General features: G+C 39.1%; 2 protein-coding genes across 9 annotated transcripts in view; one reads left to right on the top strand and one right to left on the bottom strand.

The window, feature by feature from the left end:
- Window positions 1-15,322, bottom strand: part of GTF2H1 (general transcription factor IIH subunit 1) — a 33,638-nt gene extending 18,316 nt beyond the window's left edge. For both annotated transcript variants that reach the window (XM_059931235.1, XM_059931236.1), the window contains exons 1-5: window positions 14,846-15,322; window positions 7,069-7,237; window positions 3,460-3,652; window positions 2,432-2,597; window positions 1,384-1,477 (exon numbers count right to left, since the gene is read on the bottom strand). In XM_059931235.1, coding sequence (XP_059787218.1) covers window positions 1,384-1,477; window positions 2,432-2,597; window positions 3,460-3,652; window positions 7,069-7,222 — 607 coding nt within the window. In that variant the 5' untranslated portion in view covers window positions 7,223-7,237; window positions 14,846-15,322. The remainder of the gene's footprint in view (window positions 1-1,383; window positions 1,478-2,431; window positions 2,598-3,459; window positions 3,653-7,068; window positions 7,238-14,845) is intronic.
- HPS5 (HPS5 biogenesis of lysosomal organelles complex 2 subunit 2) overlaps window positions 15,111-17,347 on the top strand; it is a 45,561-nt gene continuing 43,324 nt past the window's right edge. For 5 of the 7 annotated variants that reach the window (XM_059931233.1, XM_059931231.1, XM_059931232.1 and 2 more), the window contains exon 1: window positions 15,111-15,456. The gene's annotated coding sequence lies outside the window, so the exon portion shown is untranslated. Of the gene's footprint in view, window positions 15,457-15,530; window positions 15,609-15,887; window positions 16,151-17,347 lie in introns of those variants that run through there. The other 2 variants (XM_059931227.1, XM_059931228.1) reach the window with 2 other exon arrangements.

Raw genomic sequence — 17,347 nt, 5'->3', positions numbered from 1 at the left:
ACCCACTGGACTATCAGTTTGGCACTCCAGATGCTTACATTGTTCAATAAGCAAAGAGATTAAGAGGTTTAGGTCTCTTAAGCTGGAGAGCCTAAGTTTAAAATTCTAGGTCTGCCACTTACTGTCTGTGTGATGCTGGACAAATTACTTAATCTTTCTTTATCTTGGCTTCCTCATCTGTAATATGGGGGTAATGATAGTACCTACTTCATAGGTACTATCTGTGATGATTAAATGAGTTAACATACATAAAGGCCTTAGAATGGTGTCTGGCACATAGTAAACACTACATAATTATGTTATTATCAGAAAGATAAGAAAATAATTACATTATAATGTGGTAAGAAACAGGGCCCTATGGAAGGAGTGGGGAGGGGGCTTATATCTGCCTAAGACAGTCAGGATTTTACAGAAGTGGCAATGAAGTGATGCTTGAGCTGAGTCCTGTGGGAGAGAGATGTTTCCTAAGGACTAAAGGGGCAGGAGTGAGGAAGTAGAAAGAGAGAATAGTGTATGGCTTGAGAGCTTTGTTTAGTTAGAAGAATGACTGAAGCAGCTGCTCTCAACCTTGGCTGCACATCATAAATCACTAGAGCTAGAATCAAAACATTTATACTTTTAGGATGATTTCCGCAAGGGAGGCAGCATGAAGGATGATCTGAGTTAGTGCTGCAGAGACTCATTTATTGATGCCTCTGGAGCATGTCATCTTACTCATGTATGTTAAAGGGTATATAAAGTTTAGGGACTTCCCTGGTGGTCCAGTGGTAGAGAATCCGCCTTCCAATGCAGGGGCAGGGGATGGAGGTTCGATCCCTGGTCGGGGAACTAAGATCCCACATGCTGCGGGGCAACTAAGCCTGCGTGCTGCAACTACTGAGCCCGCACACCTCAACTAGAGAGCCCCTGTGCCACAAACTACAGGGCCCACACACTCTGGAGCCCATGTGCTCTGGAGCCCGCGCACCACAACTAGAGAGAGAAAAATCAGCAGGCCACAACTAGAGAGAAGCCTGCACGCTGCAACGAAGAGCCCATGCGCCGCAACTAAGACCCGATGCAGCCAAAAATAAAATAAATAAATAAATAAATTAAAAAAAAATATACATAAAAAAGAAAAAATAACTTAAATATTAAAGAAAAAAAAAGTTTAAGAACCACCGGTGGAAAGAATGGGAAAGTCATCATACCAATGGATTGATGACAGCACATTATATGCTAAGCCATTAGTATCTACCACATGTCAGGCACCGGATAACGTACTTTACATATTTTATAGCACTTCATCAGGAATAAAGGTAAAGCCTTTTGTTTTTCAATGATACATTACTGAATTCATCCAAACAAATATTTTAACTATCTGAAAGAACTGATTTTTCTTACCTGCTGGATAGGTCCTAAATATGGACTCAATGATATCAGTTGTTAAATTGTATCTCAGACCATTACATCCATCTGTTTGGGGTCGGACATCAGCCTAAAATAAAGACCACATATATATCTGTATTTGTTAGAATATTGGGGGAAGATGTCTAAGAACCCAATGGACACTGGACAAAGGTGGAAAAACAGACTCTCTGAATGAAATACAGAGACAGAGATAAGTCCCTCACCTATGCTTTTGGCATAGAGACAGGGCTCACAGAAGCCTGAGCTGGTTTCACATAATTTTAGTGAACTGTAAAATCTGCTTTTTGAAAATACAACATGGTCAAATAGGCACATTTAAGTGTGGCCAAAGGCAGATATCTAGTGGAGCTTTAACATAAAACTTATACAGTTACCAAATATTTAACTATTTGGTTACTAAGTAGTTAAATATTATCTGACTGGTTTCTTTAAGAAGGCCTTATTAATTCAATTCACTGCTAAACACTAAGAAAGATGCCAAACATTTAACTGGTACTCAAATTTTTGTTAAATGTATAAATACTGCTTTGGTTTTACCAGAGTATAGACTGAATTTCACTTTCTAATTCCACACATAAGGTAGTCTCAATTTTCCTCTTAAGATACATTTTAGAGATCTTACTTTTTTATAACATGGTGGTCATTATACATTTAAACTTTGCATTATAAGTAAAATATTGCAATCATTAAAAAAAAAAAGGTAGCTGAAAGCCCTAAATTTAAAAGTATTAGGGGAAATAAGCATTAGTCCAATTGCTAAAAGATTCTTTTTCAAAAGTCCATTTGATTTCCAGCATACTAGGGTCAAGTCCAAAAAACTAAGAGAATACCATTGGCAAAAAATATATAAATTAAAAAAGATACTGTATGTATTTAAAAAATTATTTTAGAAGAACACCATGGATACTGAAGTATCCATTAATTTACTTGAAGAAAATGCTAAATTTTACAAAAGAAATGGCATCGTTAACACATATACCATGTTTTTTTTTCCCTTTAGAAATCTAGAAGGGTCACATACCAGAAATGCTGCAGAAATGCCAACATCCTGCTTATGATTAGATGTGGAAGAACTCTCTGTTGCATTCACATTTAAACGATTGGCCCAGAATTCCTCAGCACTGATCACTTGACTCACAACAAGGTCTTTATAAAGCTGAAACAAAACAGGGTCTTCTTGCAGCATTCTGGTGATAGAATATATCGAACATATTGAACTTTTAGAATAAAACACCATTTAGGTAACATTCAAAAAAGACTTTAGCCACATGAAACACCCAACTTTCATTTTGTGATGGCTGAGCGGCAGAGGTCATTTAGTTCATTTGTTAGTAATTAGAAGCAAAAAAACATTTTTGGAGGAACAAACGTAAGTGCAGATAAACAGAAGTCAGTCTGAAAAAGTAAAAGCTAAACGCTTTGAGGGCATGGATTGGGTCTTATTCATCCCTATATTCCAGTGATACAAAGGCTGTATTTGTACTGTACTGTATTCTCCTTCACAAAAAGGTGAATGGGGAAGAGAGATTTTCTAGCAACTAGTTTTTCATGGTGATAAGCACCTGGAGCCATAAGCACAGAAAGATAATTCATCTTATCAGAAATTCTCATTATGTTAGATGTTTTCTCAACTTTTTTACAGTATGACTTCTTTCAGGTTTCTTATTCACAAACACATTTCTAATGGTTTAGTATCTTTTCTGTGACAGAGAACTAGAGAATTAAGGGACCTTATTAGCACCTTCGAATAGCAGTTCTGTTCCTAATCAGACGTTAGGCTTGAGGCAGTTCGTCTGAGTTTATCTAATCTGTCGAAAGCCAAAGCTAGTAAAATGCTAAAGTTAATGCTAAATAAGTTAAAGTTAATGCTAAATAATAATGCTAGTAAGATGCTAAAGTTAATAACCAAAGGTAAAGGTAAAGGTAAAGATAACAAAGCCCAAATTTTCCTAAACTACACTGTCAAAGCACAAGGGGTGAGAAATAAACTATTACTTGACTGGTGAGAACCTAGCATCTCTTTAAAAGGCTGTTCTTTCCCTCCTTCACCTGTTTTTCTCTTCCAGTTCTTTATTTGCTTTCCTCTTGAATTTGGGCAGCAACTGCTGAAGAAGGTCTTTCACTGCATCTCGCTCTTTCACTGCTGTGCTTTCATTGGAAAAATGGAAGTTAGTTGTGTCCCCTGCATGCAGGACCAGCTGAAGTTGAATTTTAGCTTTTCCTTCTGGACTGATTTTCTGGCCTAAAAAGAAGCATGAGGCTAGTTAGATGAGGACACTCACACTGTGGAAAGCCATACAATAAGTTACTTCTCTCAAGAAGACTCAGGCTTCCTTTAGGCTTTAGTTGCCCTATTCCAATCTTGATGCTTCAGCAGAAATATACACTTCTCAAATAACCCCATATAACCAGAGCATGGTTCAACAAATTCACTGCTAACACTTGGCTTCCTTCTTCAGTATCCTTTTTGTGTGGCACTTCTCACCCACTGCTTCCACCTATGGATACTAAAGGGCTTTGGTTTCCACTCAACTGGGCAGCTTTCTTTAAAACTTTCTAAACAGCCAACTCAGAGTCCTGAATCCACCCTGAACACCTGCTTCCAAATGACATTATCATTAATAAAAATGATTTGTCATGATTCAAAAAACTCCAAAACATAGCCCATGGCTTAATTACTAATTGCGAAGGAAAATACGTAATTTTACATTTGAGAGATCAGGTGTCAGCACTTTAACCAAGTGATCAAACTTAGCCTCATTAAAAATGGAACAACCTGACACTATGGGCTTTCTGAGGTGACAGAATAGCAACACCACCACTTATGTGTTGTTCTTGCTGAAAATGTTTAACTTGAGTATAATCAAGCCTGTAGACCTGACTTTTAATTTATAAGAAATACAGGTATACAGGAAAAAAATTAAACAAAACCTTGAGGAGACCATCAGACAAAATCAGAATGTGTGATATTCTACAAGCCCATACTCTTAAAGAACAGACTAAAGAGACTACAACTACATACATGAACCTAGACTAGGTATTGGTTAAAAAAAAAAAAAAATCACAGCTATAAAAAACTTTGGACAACTGGGGAAATGCAACAATGGTCTGGATATTTATTAAAATTTTCTTGGTGTCATAATGTTATAAGCAGTCAAAGTGTACACTCACATAAAAAAGCAAATATGGCAAAATAACTAATATTTAGATGGGATACAATATACACGTATACATTGTACTATTCTTTAAACTTTTCTGTAACTTTGAAGATTTTCATAATAAGTTGGAGCTGGAAATGTCAAAATATACCTACATAATAGAGATCTTGTATTCTTAAAAAGTGGGCCTCATGGCTTGTCTTCTTCATAAGGGAAACAGAGATGAAGGGGCTTTGTCTCACTAAATGGGTGACTAATGGTAGTGTGAACCCATTACCTAGAGCTCTCCCCCAAGCAACCTACTAACACTTAAATAAACAGAAACTTTTTCAATGAAGATACTGCTTCCAAACCAAGTTTAGATGAAATACCTTACTGCCAAAAAGAGCAATATGAAGCAATTTACACTGTCAGCCAGCCTGTTCCATTATTCCATACCTCCAAAACCATCTATCACTCCTCTCTACCTATCTTTTCTCAGTCACTGCTTTATTCTTGCTCTATCTTAGCATGTGCCTCTGAGAGACCTACTTTTGAAGTTTTTTAACTATCTAACTGCTAATTTTCACCTTAGTAATTTATTATTGACAACTTTCAATGGCTTCTTTCAGAAATGAGCATTCTTTCAAATATTCAGCTTAAAATGAAAACTGATCTGGTGCAGATCTAAATTTGGGTACGTGCTCTCCTCCCCAATAGCTGAGAAGAATTGTTGAAATACAGAAGACAGGCATATTCTTTATTGCATGCTGTGAGCATCACATTGAGTATGTGTTTTGCAAAGGTATAAGGCTAGCTTCCCGTTTACGAGAAATGCTAATACAGGCAGTTCCTAATTTATGAGTCTATTGTAGAACAAATGTTAGTTTGTAAGACTATTGTTAGAAACTTCGTGAGGCATTTCTCCACAGAAACAAAGTTTTGAAAGGAAGTAGTGTTACCAGGAGAGTGGACAAAGACCAGATAGTATAGGCAGTACTGAATTATGATGAATTTTAAACAGCATTTCCTTTTGAAAATTAAGATTCTAAGTTATTTCAGTGGAGAAAGATGAGGATCTTGGTCATTTCCAGCAGCAAATTAGAGGTTAGTCCTTAGGGCAACTGTTCATACACAAAGGACATTTGTAAACTGACCACTTGCAAGTTGAGGATTGTCTATGTTTTGAGGTGTCATGTTCCTTGAAATCTGTTCAGGATTTTATCTAGGAGAAGAATCTCATATCCAGGAAAATAAATGAATCCATATTGATGGTCACAGTTAAGATACCACAATTTGTTGAGGGCTTTGTTGCCCAACTCCCCTGGGGTCCCTCCTAATTCAAGGTCTTTTAGTTAGGTGAATTGCAGAAATCCCTTTCAGAGTAAAGGTTCTAAATCCCAGGATTCACTTGGTGCCTTTAAACCTAATTATTATTGAGCCACAAAGTACCATACCCTTTGGGTAATAAATTCAAAGTTAATTTTGCAAATTTGAAAAGAGAAGGGGTTTTGATGTTAGCCTTCATACTTGAAAATCATAAAAAGAAAAAGGATATAAAAATATTATGCTCTGTATTTCTCCCATCTACATTTAGTATAAAATTAAGTCTATTTTCTCAACAGATGATGGCCACATAACCAAAGATTAATTAGACGACTTAAAAGATACAATTTTATTAAGGGCAATCTGGCATCATCTATCACGATTTTTTAAAAAATAAATTTATTTATTTATTTTTGGCTGTGTTGGGTCTTCGCTGCTGCATGCAGGCTTTCTCTAGTTGCGGCGAGCGGGGGCTCCTCTTTGTTGCGGTGCGTGGGCTTCTCATTGCGGTGGCTTCTCTTGTTGCGGAGCATGGACTCTAGGCGCACGGGCTTCAGTAGTTGTGGCACGCAGGCTCAGCAGCTGTGGCTCACAGGCTCTAGAGTACAGGCTCAGAAGTTGTGGTGCACGTGCTTAGTTGCTCGCGGCATGTGGGATCTTCCCGGACCAGGGCTTGAACCCATGTCCCCTGCATTGGCAGTTGGATTCTTAACCACTGCACCACCAGGGAAGTCCATCTATCAAGATTTTAAATGCATGAACCATTTGAACCTGTAAGTCCATTGCAGGGATGTATCCCATACATACAACCTCAAAAAGATATTAGTGCATAGATCAATACTGCAACATTGTTTTCAATAACAAAATTCTGAAAACTTCCTAAATGTCCTTCGATAGTGGACTGGTTAAATACATAAGTGTAAATCCATTCAGTGGACTATTATGCAACTCTTAAACGAAGGAATGTGTGGAGATCTTTATGTGAGGTAGATTTACACATGTAAAGCTGTACATACTCTATTATTGTAGAAAAGGCAGGTTACAGAATTATATTCAATGATCCTACTCTATAATTATTTTTACACAGCTGATTTTTTGACATTATAATAAAAACCCCACAAAGACTGTATAAGCAGTCTTCTTATAAAGTTACTAACAAATATGACATACATCAGACTTAGTATAGCTGACTTACATTTAATATCTGCATACATATGGCTGATGGTAAATCTATCTTTGCCTTCAGGTGCCCAAGCAATTCTTTCTGCCATGAGGTACAGAGCTCCATCCTGCTTCTTTTGTCGCACCTTCTTTACAATCAGCAAAACTTCTTCAGATGAAGTTGCCATGATGGCTAGAAGGTGCTAAAAAAGACAAAAAGATTTCACATCTCAATTAGGGTTGGATTCGTTGACTTGAGTCCCTTCCAAATCTAAAATGAGTAATAAGGAGGGAAAAAAGTCTTTTCCCTGATTCAGAGTTGAAGATAAAGCTGTATGGCGTTATTCCTTTAAAATCAAATTTCATTTTGCTCATACCACAGGTATGAATTTACACAACACTTAAAGTTGACAACACCTGGCAGTTTTCAAACTATTTCCATATATGCTAATCAGAGTATTTTCAATTTATTTTTATTTTCCTGTTATATTATTAAATCTTAAACACATGATTTCACTACAAATATGCGGTCTGTAACCTACACTGCAGAACTTTAGAATTACACAGCACTCTACTGGATATTTAGTTCAAATTTGTTTCAACTGAAAAAACTAAGAGTCAAAGGGTTTGTGTGACCTTCCTAAAACCACTCCTAGATCTAAAAACCCAGTCTAAGTCTGTTCCCCTATGCATAAAAATAAAACTGAAACAATTTAACACTTAACACTTCAGATGCTATCTTCCACATCTTTTAACAATCAAATGTCTTCAACTGCTCTCCAGTCTAGGAGGAAGATTCATCTGTATATGGCTAATTTGTTACCTAGGAAGAAACAGCTTGGAGCTCCCCCCAACTTCACCCCATCCTGGGAATCTTAACCACTCAACCCAAATCCTAGAGTCTTGAGTGTAGCTGTCTGGAATATGAGGCTGAAAAGGATTTTGAGGCCGTCTGGGCTCAACAGGAAAGATGTCATGATTGATGAAGTCTGCCATGGGCTGCGATGGGGAAAGTGGTGGCACAAATGGCACATATATGCCATTTCTGGTGAAGTTATGACTTTAGTTTTCATTCCCAAAGGAATGATTTAAAATATAACTTAAAAATATTTACTTCTTCAGGTACAAATTATAATTTCAGAGAAGTTAGCATATCTAGGTGTCATAAGAATTAAATTTGAGCAAACAAGTGAAGCTTTATTGTAATGTTTCTTATTCACTGAAACAGTGATTTAAAAATCAAAAATACAAGTAAAAAAAAAAAGTGAAATTTTAATTTCTCTGAAGTTGACTACCTGAATTTTGAGTAGCCAGATCTTCCCTTTTAGTTTCCTTACAGGCTACTCCACCCCAAAAATGGAAAGGAAAAGGGTCAGTGTGAATACATTTATTCAATAGTTCTGTACTGAGCCAAGGAGTCTAGGGATTACCCGAAGACAAATGTCTGCCAGTAGTGATTTCTGCTTTCAGAAAGCTTCCAGTCTAGTGAGCAAGATGGGTGTGTGTGTATATACAAATTAGAATGTGTAAAGTCCCAAAAGGGAGACAAAAAACAGTTCTGAATTAGGACTCAGAGGCAATTAACTTCTTCACGAGAGGCTTTGTCAAATATTTGTCACAGATATCTTAGGGCAATAAAAAAAATTCAGTTACAATTAACTGAACAAACAAAATGCAAATCACTAAATGCATAGTCCTTAGGTGTTCCGTTTGATGCATTCTGGCAACTGTATACACCCACGTACCATTACCCAAAACAAGACAGAGAACATTTCCATCAACCCCCCAAGTTCTCTCACGTCCCCTTCTAGTCAATTCTCTTCCTCCCACCCTCGAGCAACTGTTTTCTGATTTCTATCACCACAGATTAGTTTCTGTCTGTACTAGGATTTCATACAAATGGAATTCAGGCACTATGTATGCTTTTGTCTCTGGCTTTTTGCTTAACATGTTTCTGGAAATTCACCATATTATTACATGTATCGGTAGTTTATTCTTTTTATACATAAGTTAGTTATGAATTGGGTCTTGAATGAGGGTTTTGACAGAGAAATGGCAATAAGCATTATAGGCAAAGAGAATGGCTGGGGGCAAAGGCTATAGACTCTCTGCGAATGGTTAGTAGTCCACTCTGGATGTAGCACAAAGTTCATGATGGGGATCAGTGGGATATGAAGTTGGACAGTTAAGATGGAGGCAGATAGTGGAGAATACCCCCCTATGTGGTAGACAACAGAAAACTTCTAAAGATTTGAGTAAGGGAGTGATTTGTATTTTAGGAAATTAATCTGAGGCAATATGAGAGAGACTGAAGAGAGGACCAGAAAGGGTCTGAACCAGGCTGCTGGCAGTGAGAATGGAGAGGAAGGGACAAGGAGGAGTACTGAGGAAGCAGGATGAATAGACACTGTGCTGAAGGAGGTGAAGGAGGTGTCACAGCTGCTTGCTCACACCCCACTTCTAAGCCTAACTGACATGAGTACAGTGATGCCACTCACAGAAACAGTAACAAGGAAAAACAAGTTTGAAAGTGAAGGCAAGGAATTCAGCTCTGAAAATGAGTGTGAGGTGCTGTTGAGTCACGCAGGTAGAAATAGTCTGTATTATGTGGGCATTTATAAATGTTGGGACAGAGCCTAGTAAGTTCAGTTAACAAAAAGGGATTTAAAAAATGCCACAATCTCACAACTTTAACATCAATTTTCTTAATTTTAAATTGTGCTTATCTGTACTCACCTTACAAATGTAATCATGAAGTACAGCCAAGTTATCTTGTTTATTTGCCATTGAAAACATTTTCCCATGTTACTTTACAATCTCCACAGTTTTCATATCCATACATATATGATAAAGGGTCAAAATTCTTAATATATAATACCATCTTTTAACTGATTTACTTATTTGATGTCCTCCAAAGATTTTGATTAGAGGATTACTGTTGCTTAAAAAGTTTGAAAACCACTGTTTTAAAGGACTATTGTTTTTTTTTGGCTGCACCGCAGCTTGTGGGATTTAAGTTTCCCGACCAGGGATCGAACCTGGGCCCTTGGCAATGAAAGTGCGCAGTCCTAAGCACTGGACCGTTAGGGAATTCCCTAAAGGACTATTTAATGACATGAAAAGATAAACTGTTAGGTGATCAAAGCAAGCAAAAAAAGCATGTAGTCTGATTCCATATTCTTAAATTTTAAAAAATCTTCTACAATTTATTGACTGCTTGTAATACGTGCCAGGCATTGGGCTAAGTTCTTTATAGGCATTATCTCATTCAGTCCCCAGTTAACAATCCTGAGGTAGGTTCTATTATTAGTTCCATTCTGCAGATAAAGGAAACTGGGTCTGAGAGATCAAGATGCTTTCCGAAAGCATCAAGAAGTAGAACTGGGTTTGAATCTGGGTCAGTCTGACCTTGGAGTTCCATTATGCTATTCTGCAAATATATATGACTGGAGAGACATACACCCAATTTAATAGTGGCTACCGATGGTGATAGGACTACAGATGATTTGAATGTTCTTTTTGTTTTCTGGACTATCTACAATAAATATGTATTTTGTAATGACAAAAGCAGTTACTAAAAATGTCTTTCCAAGAGTTTATTCTCTATCAAATCACATCTATAAGGTAACATGGGAAGGTGTTAGGGTTGGTAAGAATTAAAACTGTTATTTTCAATTTCTGTAATATGTGTATTATTTTTATTTAGTATTAAAATACTAATACTAATACTAATTTAATTTATAATAATTTTTATAACATCTATGGAACCATTAAATATTTTAATATTAATTTTATAATATTCATTATAATAAACACATAACTATTAAAAACATTTTAAAAACCTGTCTATACTATGTAAAATTAAACTGCATACCACATGAACCACATTTTAGGAAACATGAATTAAAATCTGAGAAAGATAGGAGAGGTGCGTGTGTGGAGGGGGATAAGTAGATAATTACAGGATAATTTTAAATATGTCCATATATGGAGGAAATGCAAGGTTACAGCTGACAGAGCAAGTCACCAATTAACTGGGCTTACGGGCACAAATAAAAAGTGTTAACTCTGGAAAAGAACAGAAAAACCTTTCTGAGATGGGAAGGTAAGGAAGAAAGATGAATGAAGACAGAAACTGTAAAGTGGAGAATAAATTAGATTAATAGAACTATTAGAGTTGGCTACTTTAAATCAATTGGGGAAAAACATAGCCTCTTATGCACAGCATGTAAAACCATTCATATTAAAATCCATTTAGAGGGAGCTTTAAAAATAAATCAGAGATAAGTTATTGAACACTGGGAATAACTAGTCAATTGCCTCACAGCTAATCTGCTTGGCAAATTTCCCTGGTCATCTGTAGCACCTCTGTTAATTGTACAAGGACCAGTTTTAGGAAGTTTAATAGAACCAGTAGGACCATCCTACAATGGCTTCTATGATTTCTAGATTTTTCTTGAAGGTGGCTCCTTGGGTGGCAAAAACTTCTTTCTAGTAGAACTCTGTAAGAGCCACAGAATATTTTGTTTATGAAAAAAATCGGTGCAGTTATATTTAAACAAAGCGGCTTGATGAAGATCTAGCTTTACTTAAAAGATTATTTACTTTATGAAATAATCTGCCACAAGACTTCTTTAAATAGCAAAATCCTCCAGTAAAGGCATTTATTCATTTGCAGTTAAATATTTACTTGCTTGAGGCTAAAGGCACATGCATGCCTTGTGCTAAGCCTCTGCACATTCTCCTCCCTTTCCATCAACGAGCTTTTACTCATTTTCTGTCTACTCTAAGTTTCAAAGTTATCAGTATTCTTCTCTTTACAGCACTTACCACTACTGCAATTAATTTTTTAAAAATTAATTAATTTATTTATTTTTGGCTGCATTGGGTCTTCGTTGCTGCGCGCAGGCTTTCTCTAGTTTCCGCGAGCAGGGGCTACTCTTCGTTGTGGTGCGCAGCCTTCTCACTGTAGTGGCTTCTCTTCCAGTGGAGCACGGGCTCTAGGTGCATGGGCTTCAGTAGTTGTGGCATGCGGGATCAGTAGTTGTGGCTCGCGGGCTCTAGAGCACAGGTTCAGTAGTTGTGGTGCACAGGCTTAGTTGCTCCGTGGCATGTGGGATCTTCCCGGACCAGGGCTCGAACCCGTGTCCCCTGCATTGGCAGGCGGATTCCCAACCACTGCGCTACCAGGGAAGTCCCTGCAATTAATTTTTAAAGTAATTCTTTTAATGCGTTTCTCCCCAAAAGACTGCAAGCTTCATAAAGAAGGGCAGAGGCTGCATGTGTTGTGTTCATGGCAATACAGAGCCCAGCAGCATATTTTAGCCCATAGAAATAGTCCAATAAATACCTATGACATCAATTTAAGATCTCTGTTGTTAAAAGAATACAGTCTTGCTTAAGACATAACAAGAAACCATTGTACATACATCCTTGGCTAAACTCCAGGAAGCACTAAAGCTCTCAACTCACAGATCAGAGTATCATTCCTCACAGATTCCAATAACTGGCTTATAAGTAAACAGGGTTAGGAAGAATCTGAAACTATTCAGGAGAAATCTTTAAATTTCCATTTCCTACATCTCGTGTCTCTGCATTTCCATTACCTACATCTCCTTTTCCAACGTGCAGAGATAAATGGGGCAGAAGAAAAAAAGGCAACAAGTGAAATATAAACTCCTTATCACTCTCTAAAAGGAGGATTATTATTAGAGAAAGCACTTCTGTGTCTGCCAGCATACAAAATGGAGACTGGAATGCTGCTTGCCATCGGGCAATCCTAAAAAATGTTAACAATTCAGCACTACAGGGAATAAGACCTTGGAAGTATGTAGAGAGTGACCAAAATGTACTGTTTTAAGGATAGTTACACACATAAAGAAGATATTAAAGAGAATAACTGAGGTAGCAATTTTAAGACCGAGCACTTTTTCATTTTACAGCAGTGATGGGAGAGGCAGGAGGAGGAAAATGCGACAGAGACGCAAGATAGAGGGAGCAGTATGCTCATATTCACTAATAAATACTGCATGCTGACAGAGTACGATACCAAAATTGAGAGAGGAGCAATCAGTTGGTAATCATAAGTGGAGCAAGGAGGGACTATTAGATGGATGCCTGACACTGCCACATTGCAGGCAGGAAAGAGAGAAAGCAGAAAGGGACACTTTTTTTTTTTTAATTAAAAAAAATTTTTTTTGGCCGTGCCATGTGGCATGTGGGATCTTAGTTCTCGGAACAGAGATCGAACCCATGCTACAGTGGAAGCGGGGAGTCTTAATCACTGGACAACCAGGGAAGTCCCCAAAGACACTACTAGTAGCAGCATCCATGAAGTAGAAATAGTGGTCAAAATGCTAGGAAAGCTTAAGGTACACCTGACAACATTCTCATGGTAAAGGAAAAAACAGCAGCACAGAAAAGCAGGGCTAAAAGGTGTAAAGACAGCCCAGCAGGGATAAGATATAAGCCTTGAGAGCAGTACGTACAGGAAGCAGCCACAACTGACTGAAGCTGATCGTTGGGTATATTCTTTTTAACTGATTCCTCTCTCTTCGCACCAACCTTCCTAGTATTTTTAAAGAGCCCTCTCTGCATTTGTGTGGATTTTTTTTTTTTAACATTAGCACTACCAATATGTATTTAATATCACCTAGGAGAGACTCAAAGCTCATCAGTCTGATGCACTGCCAAGTGTTAGATGAGTGAGAGTAGCAGAACAGGTTTAATGCCTCCAAATTATCTCTCCCTCCTTTCCAAACAACGGATTTCGGTCTGCTAAAAGGTACAAAGTTCTTTCCAGAGTCTAGATCTTTTGTAAGCCATAAGCCTGATACTAGAGGTTACCTTCCCCTCTGTTGTGACCTCTCCATCTCATTTGTTCTAGTTTTGATTTTTAAAAATCGATCTTAGGGTTGGCAACTTTGGCTTAGTTACCAAAGCCCAGTTCATGATATTCACACTGTGTTCCAAGAGGGGAGGCTGAGCGCTCCCAAACTCAATTCCACCATGGCATGCTGCTTTGTATGTTGGGGTTTCTGGTAAGAATTCAACGGGAAAAATTGTTCCACTCCTTTATGGAATCAGTATTTACTGCAAGGTATATTTTAAACCACTTAGTTTTTGTATGTTTTTAAAATTGGGTCTTCTAATGGGCAAAAGGTTGTTTTTATCTCTCTCCTCCCGCCCCCCATTTTACAGACCCTAAAGCGGACATTTAAGAGTCAACTGAATACACTTCCTTAGACAATGTAGTCTCTGAGAACACTAGGGAATTTCTAAAATAATTATTTATTTCCATGTGTTGGTGCTTAAAGATGATCAAATTGGGCACAGACCAAAATGTGATGTGTGTGTGTGGGGGGGGGTTGGCCTGGCACACGTGTTAAGAAGATTTTAATAGTGGTAAGTTTGACAGGTAAAGCAAAAGGTGTGTGGACACTAAGGTAAAAGCTTTTCCCTTACAGAAACCGAAAGACTCAACAGCACATTTTCTAACGGGAAGGGCTCCTCAGCCGCAAAGAGGCCTCCGCGTCCTTCATCCTCATGAGCCAAGTCTGATCCCGTCTTTGAATAAATCTTCGAGTCCCTGCTTTCACTGGAGAGGTAAGGCTTCCTACAGACAAGTAGATTAGGGGTCGCCTCTTCCTCACTTCAGAATAATAAAGGGCTATCGAGACCGCAGGCTTGGGAGTTGTGGCAACGGCGACAGGGACACAGGAAAAACGGGCAGATTCCTTGCCGTCCTGCGGCCCCCAGGCTTGTCAGCTCTTCACCCGCCCGCCCACCCCCATTCTTCGGTCTAAACTTACCAGGTGGGAGCTACGGCCTTGGGCAAGGAGTAAGTTACTGAGCTGGGTCGAGTCGAGCTCCGCTGCGCTTCTTAGAGACGCTGCCGGGAAGAGGCTGAAACCCAGCAGCCGCCGCCGTCGCCACCGCCTCTGTTACCGGGGGGTCTCGCCTCCATCGCTGGCTGCGAGAACTCTGAAGGCACGTGACCGGAAGTGCCAAGGCGGGCCTGCGGGGCACGTGACCCCAGAGCGCGGCCGCCATGACACCTTCCGCTAGTTCCCTCCCTTCCCCGCCGGTGCCCTCCTGTTTCATTTCCTCTCGCCGGCTTTAAGCGGTGAAGGGTCCCGGGATCCTGCCTGGCTCACCCCTTTGGCCTAGAGCTCCTCCGGTCCCGATCAGCGCTGCGTCTTCGGCCGGCAGCGGCCCGCTTACTGCAGGCCACAGAGAGCGTAATCGCGACCGCGGCCTGAGGGGGCGGGACCACGCGCAAGCAGGGGCGTAACCTGTCACGTGACGAGGAAGTACCGTTAACAGCTTTGTCCCAGCGTCCCCGGCGCTCCGGGATGACGTAAGCCAGGGAGGGGAGGAGCAGGAGGGGAGACTGAAGCTCAGGTGCGGCTCTTAGTGCGCGGTGAGTGTTACGGCATCCAGCCGGGAGAGAGGGTGTGACCTATTGGAATTTGGGGGCTACCGGCCTGGAGATGGTGGAGAGGGGCTGAGACCTACAGGCTGTGAGCCTGGCTTTGAAAACTTGATTACCGAGGCTCCTTTCAAGAGATCTGAGTATAGTATTAAAGTTACTGCTGTTAAAAAGTTAGGAGTTCCGCTAGTCAGGGAGCTTGTGGTCAGGAACTGTCTGCATTGGTGTGTGCAAAGCATGCTGAGTGCATGAGTGAGTGAGTCGCCATTTCTTGGTCTGAGGTGGAGAGTTGTTCCTGTTACTTGGGTTTAAAGATCCCCATTACGGGAATGAGGGAATCTCGTACTTCCCCTCCGCATAATAGCTTTAATTTTTGCTTCCTTTCTTTTCTCATTTGCCTCCTCTTCCTTCCACGCCCCTAGTGGGGAAGAAAGAAAGCTGTGATTTGCATTGGGTGTTCGCGCAGCAAACACTAGTCCATTAAAATGAATAAAAATGATTACTAGGACGAAGAGAAAAGCCTTTTCTTGATCCTACTGCTCCTTTAGTTACCATCAAGCAATGCGGGGAAATGGAAAGGTAACTAATTTGGACTCAGGATTAGTGGATTCTAGTCTCAGCTCTACTTGTGAACTCTGTGACCTTGGGCAAGCCAACACTTCAAAAAGTTCTTTCATTGACTTTGGTAAGCATTTATGGCCACCTCCTATTTGCTTAGTTTTTTGCTAGGCTAACAGTGTGACAGACTTAACAGAAGTAATAGTTAAACTCGGTTCTGCAGGAAGATAGTGTTTTGTTAGATGGAAGAAGATTCAAGGAACAGCATATATTAAACCATGGAGGCACAGAAAGTTTATAGAATGAAAGGTTTGTACAGAGCTTTTTGTTGTTAAGCACATACTTAAGAAAATCTTGAATATATATGTGTGTGACGAAATCACTGTGCTGTACACTTGTAACTAACACAACATTGTAAATTAACTATACTTCAATAAGAAATCTTGTTCAAGAAAATTTAAAACATAGACAAAAGGAGACAGGCTAATATAACGAACCCACATGTACACCTAACCAAACTTTAACAGTTATCAGCATTCTGCTGCTCTTGTTTGAGCAGTTTTAAATTTTCTAGGTACTTTTTATATCCATTATCCCATTTGATTAATGGCAGCTTTCAATTTGAGCTTGATTCTACTGTATCTAGATACTGGCTAGGAAGATTATATTCATTTTGTTTGAAAATTTCTTTGGGTTTTAGTTAACTGCTTGCTCTGTTGAATCAAAAGTGTGACATGGCACATTGTAAAAAAATTATACTCCAATAAAGATGTTAAAAAAAACCAAAAAAGTGTGACATGGCTACTTTAAAAACATATCTGGAAAAAAAAGTCTGATACTATTTTAGGATGTAACATAGAAATTTAGTGTCCAGGTCAAGGAACTTAGTGTTTCTACTCTATTCTGTAAGGAGTTTTATGTTCAGTTCTGGAGACCACATTTTTAGGCAAACTAAAGCTCTTGTGTGGAAGGCTGATCAGAACAGAGAGGAATTTGGAAATTGTCAGGTCAGGAAGAACTGGGGTTGATGAATTTTTAGAAGACCTCATAACACTTTTCAAATACTGAAGGACTGTTTTGAAAGGAGTGAACTTATTTCCTTAAACTGTAGAAGCCACAGTTGGAAATAAAAGCTCCAAGTCATCAGGTTTCAGCCCAATAGTAGAAAAAGTACCTTATAACAGTGAGAGCTGTGGAGGAGTGGAATGGGCAGCTTCATGAGAGGGAGCATTTCCTTTCCCTTGCTGAAAATGTTCAGGGATCCAGGGCAAGACTAATTTCTGAATTACATGGATGTGTGCACTGAATTACCTGTGAGTCTTCC

The sequence above is a fragment of the Balaenoptera ricei genome, chromosome 8, assembly GCF_028023285.1.
Source record: "Balaenoptera ricei isolate mBalRic1 chromosome 8, mBalRic1.hap2, whole genome shotgun sequence".
Taxonomy (NCBI): Eukaryota; Metazoa; Chordata; class Mammalia; order Artiodactyla; family Balaenopteridae; genus Balaenoptera; species Balaenoptera ricei.
This window is presented reverse-complemented; position numbering and strand designations above follow the sequence as displayed.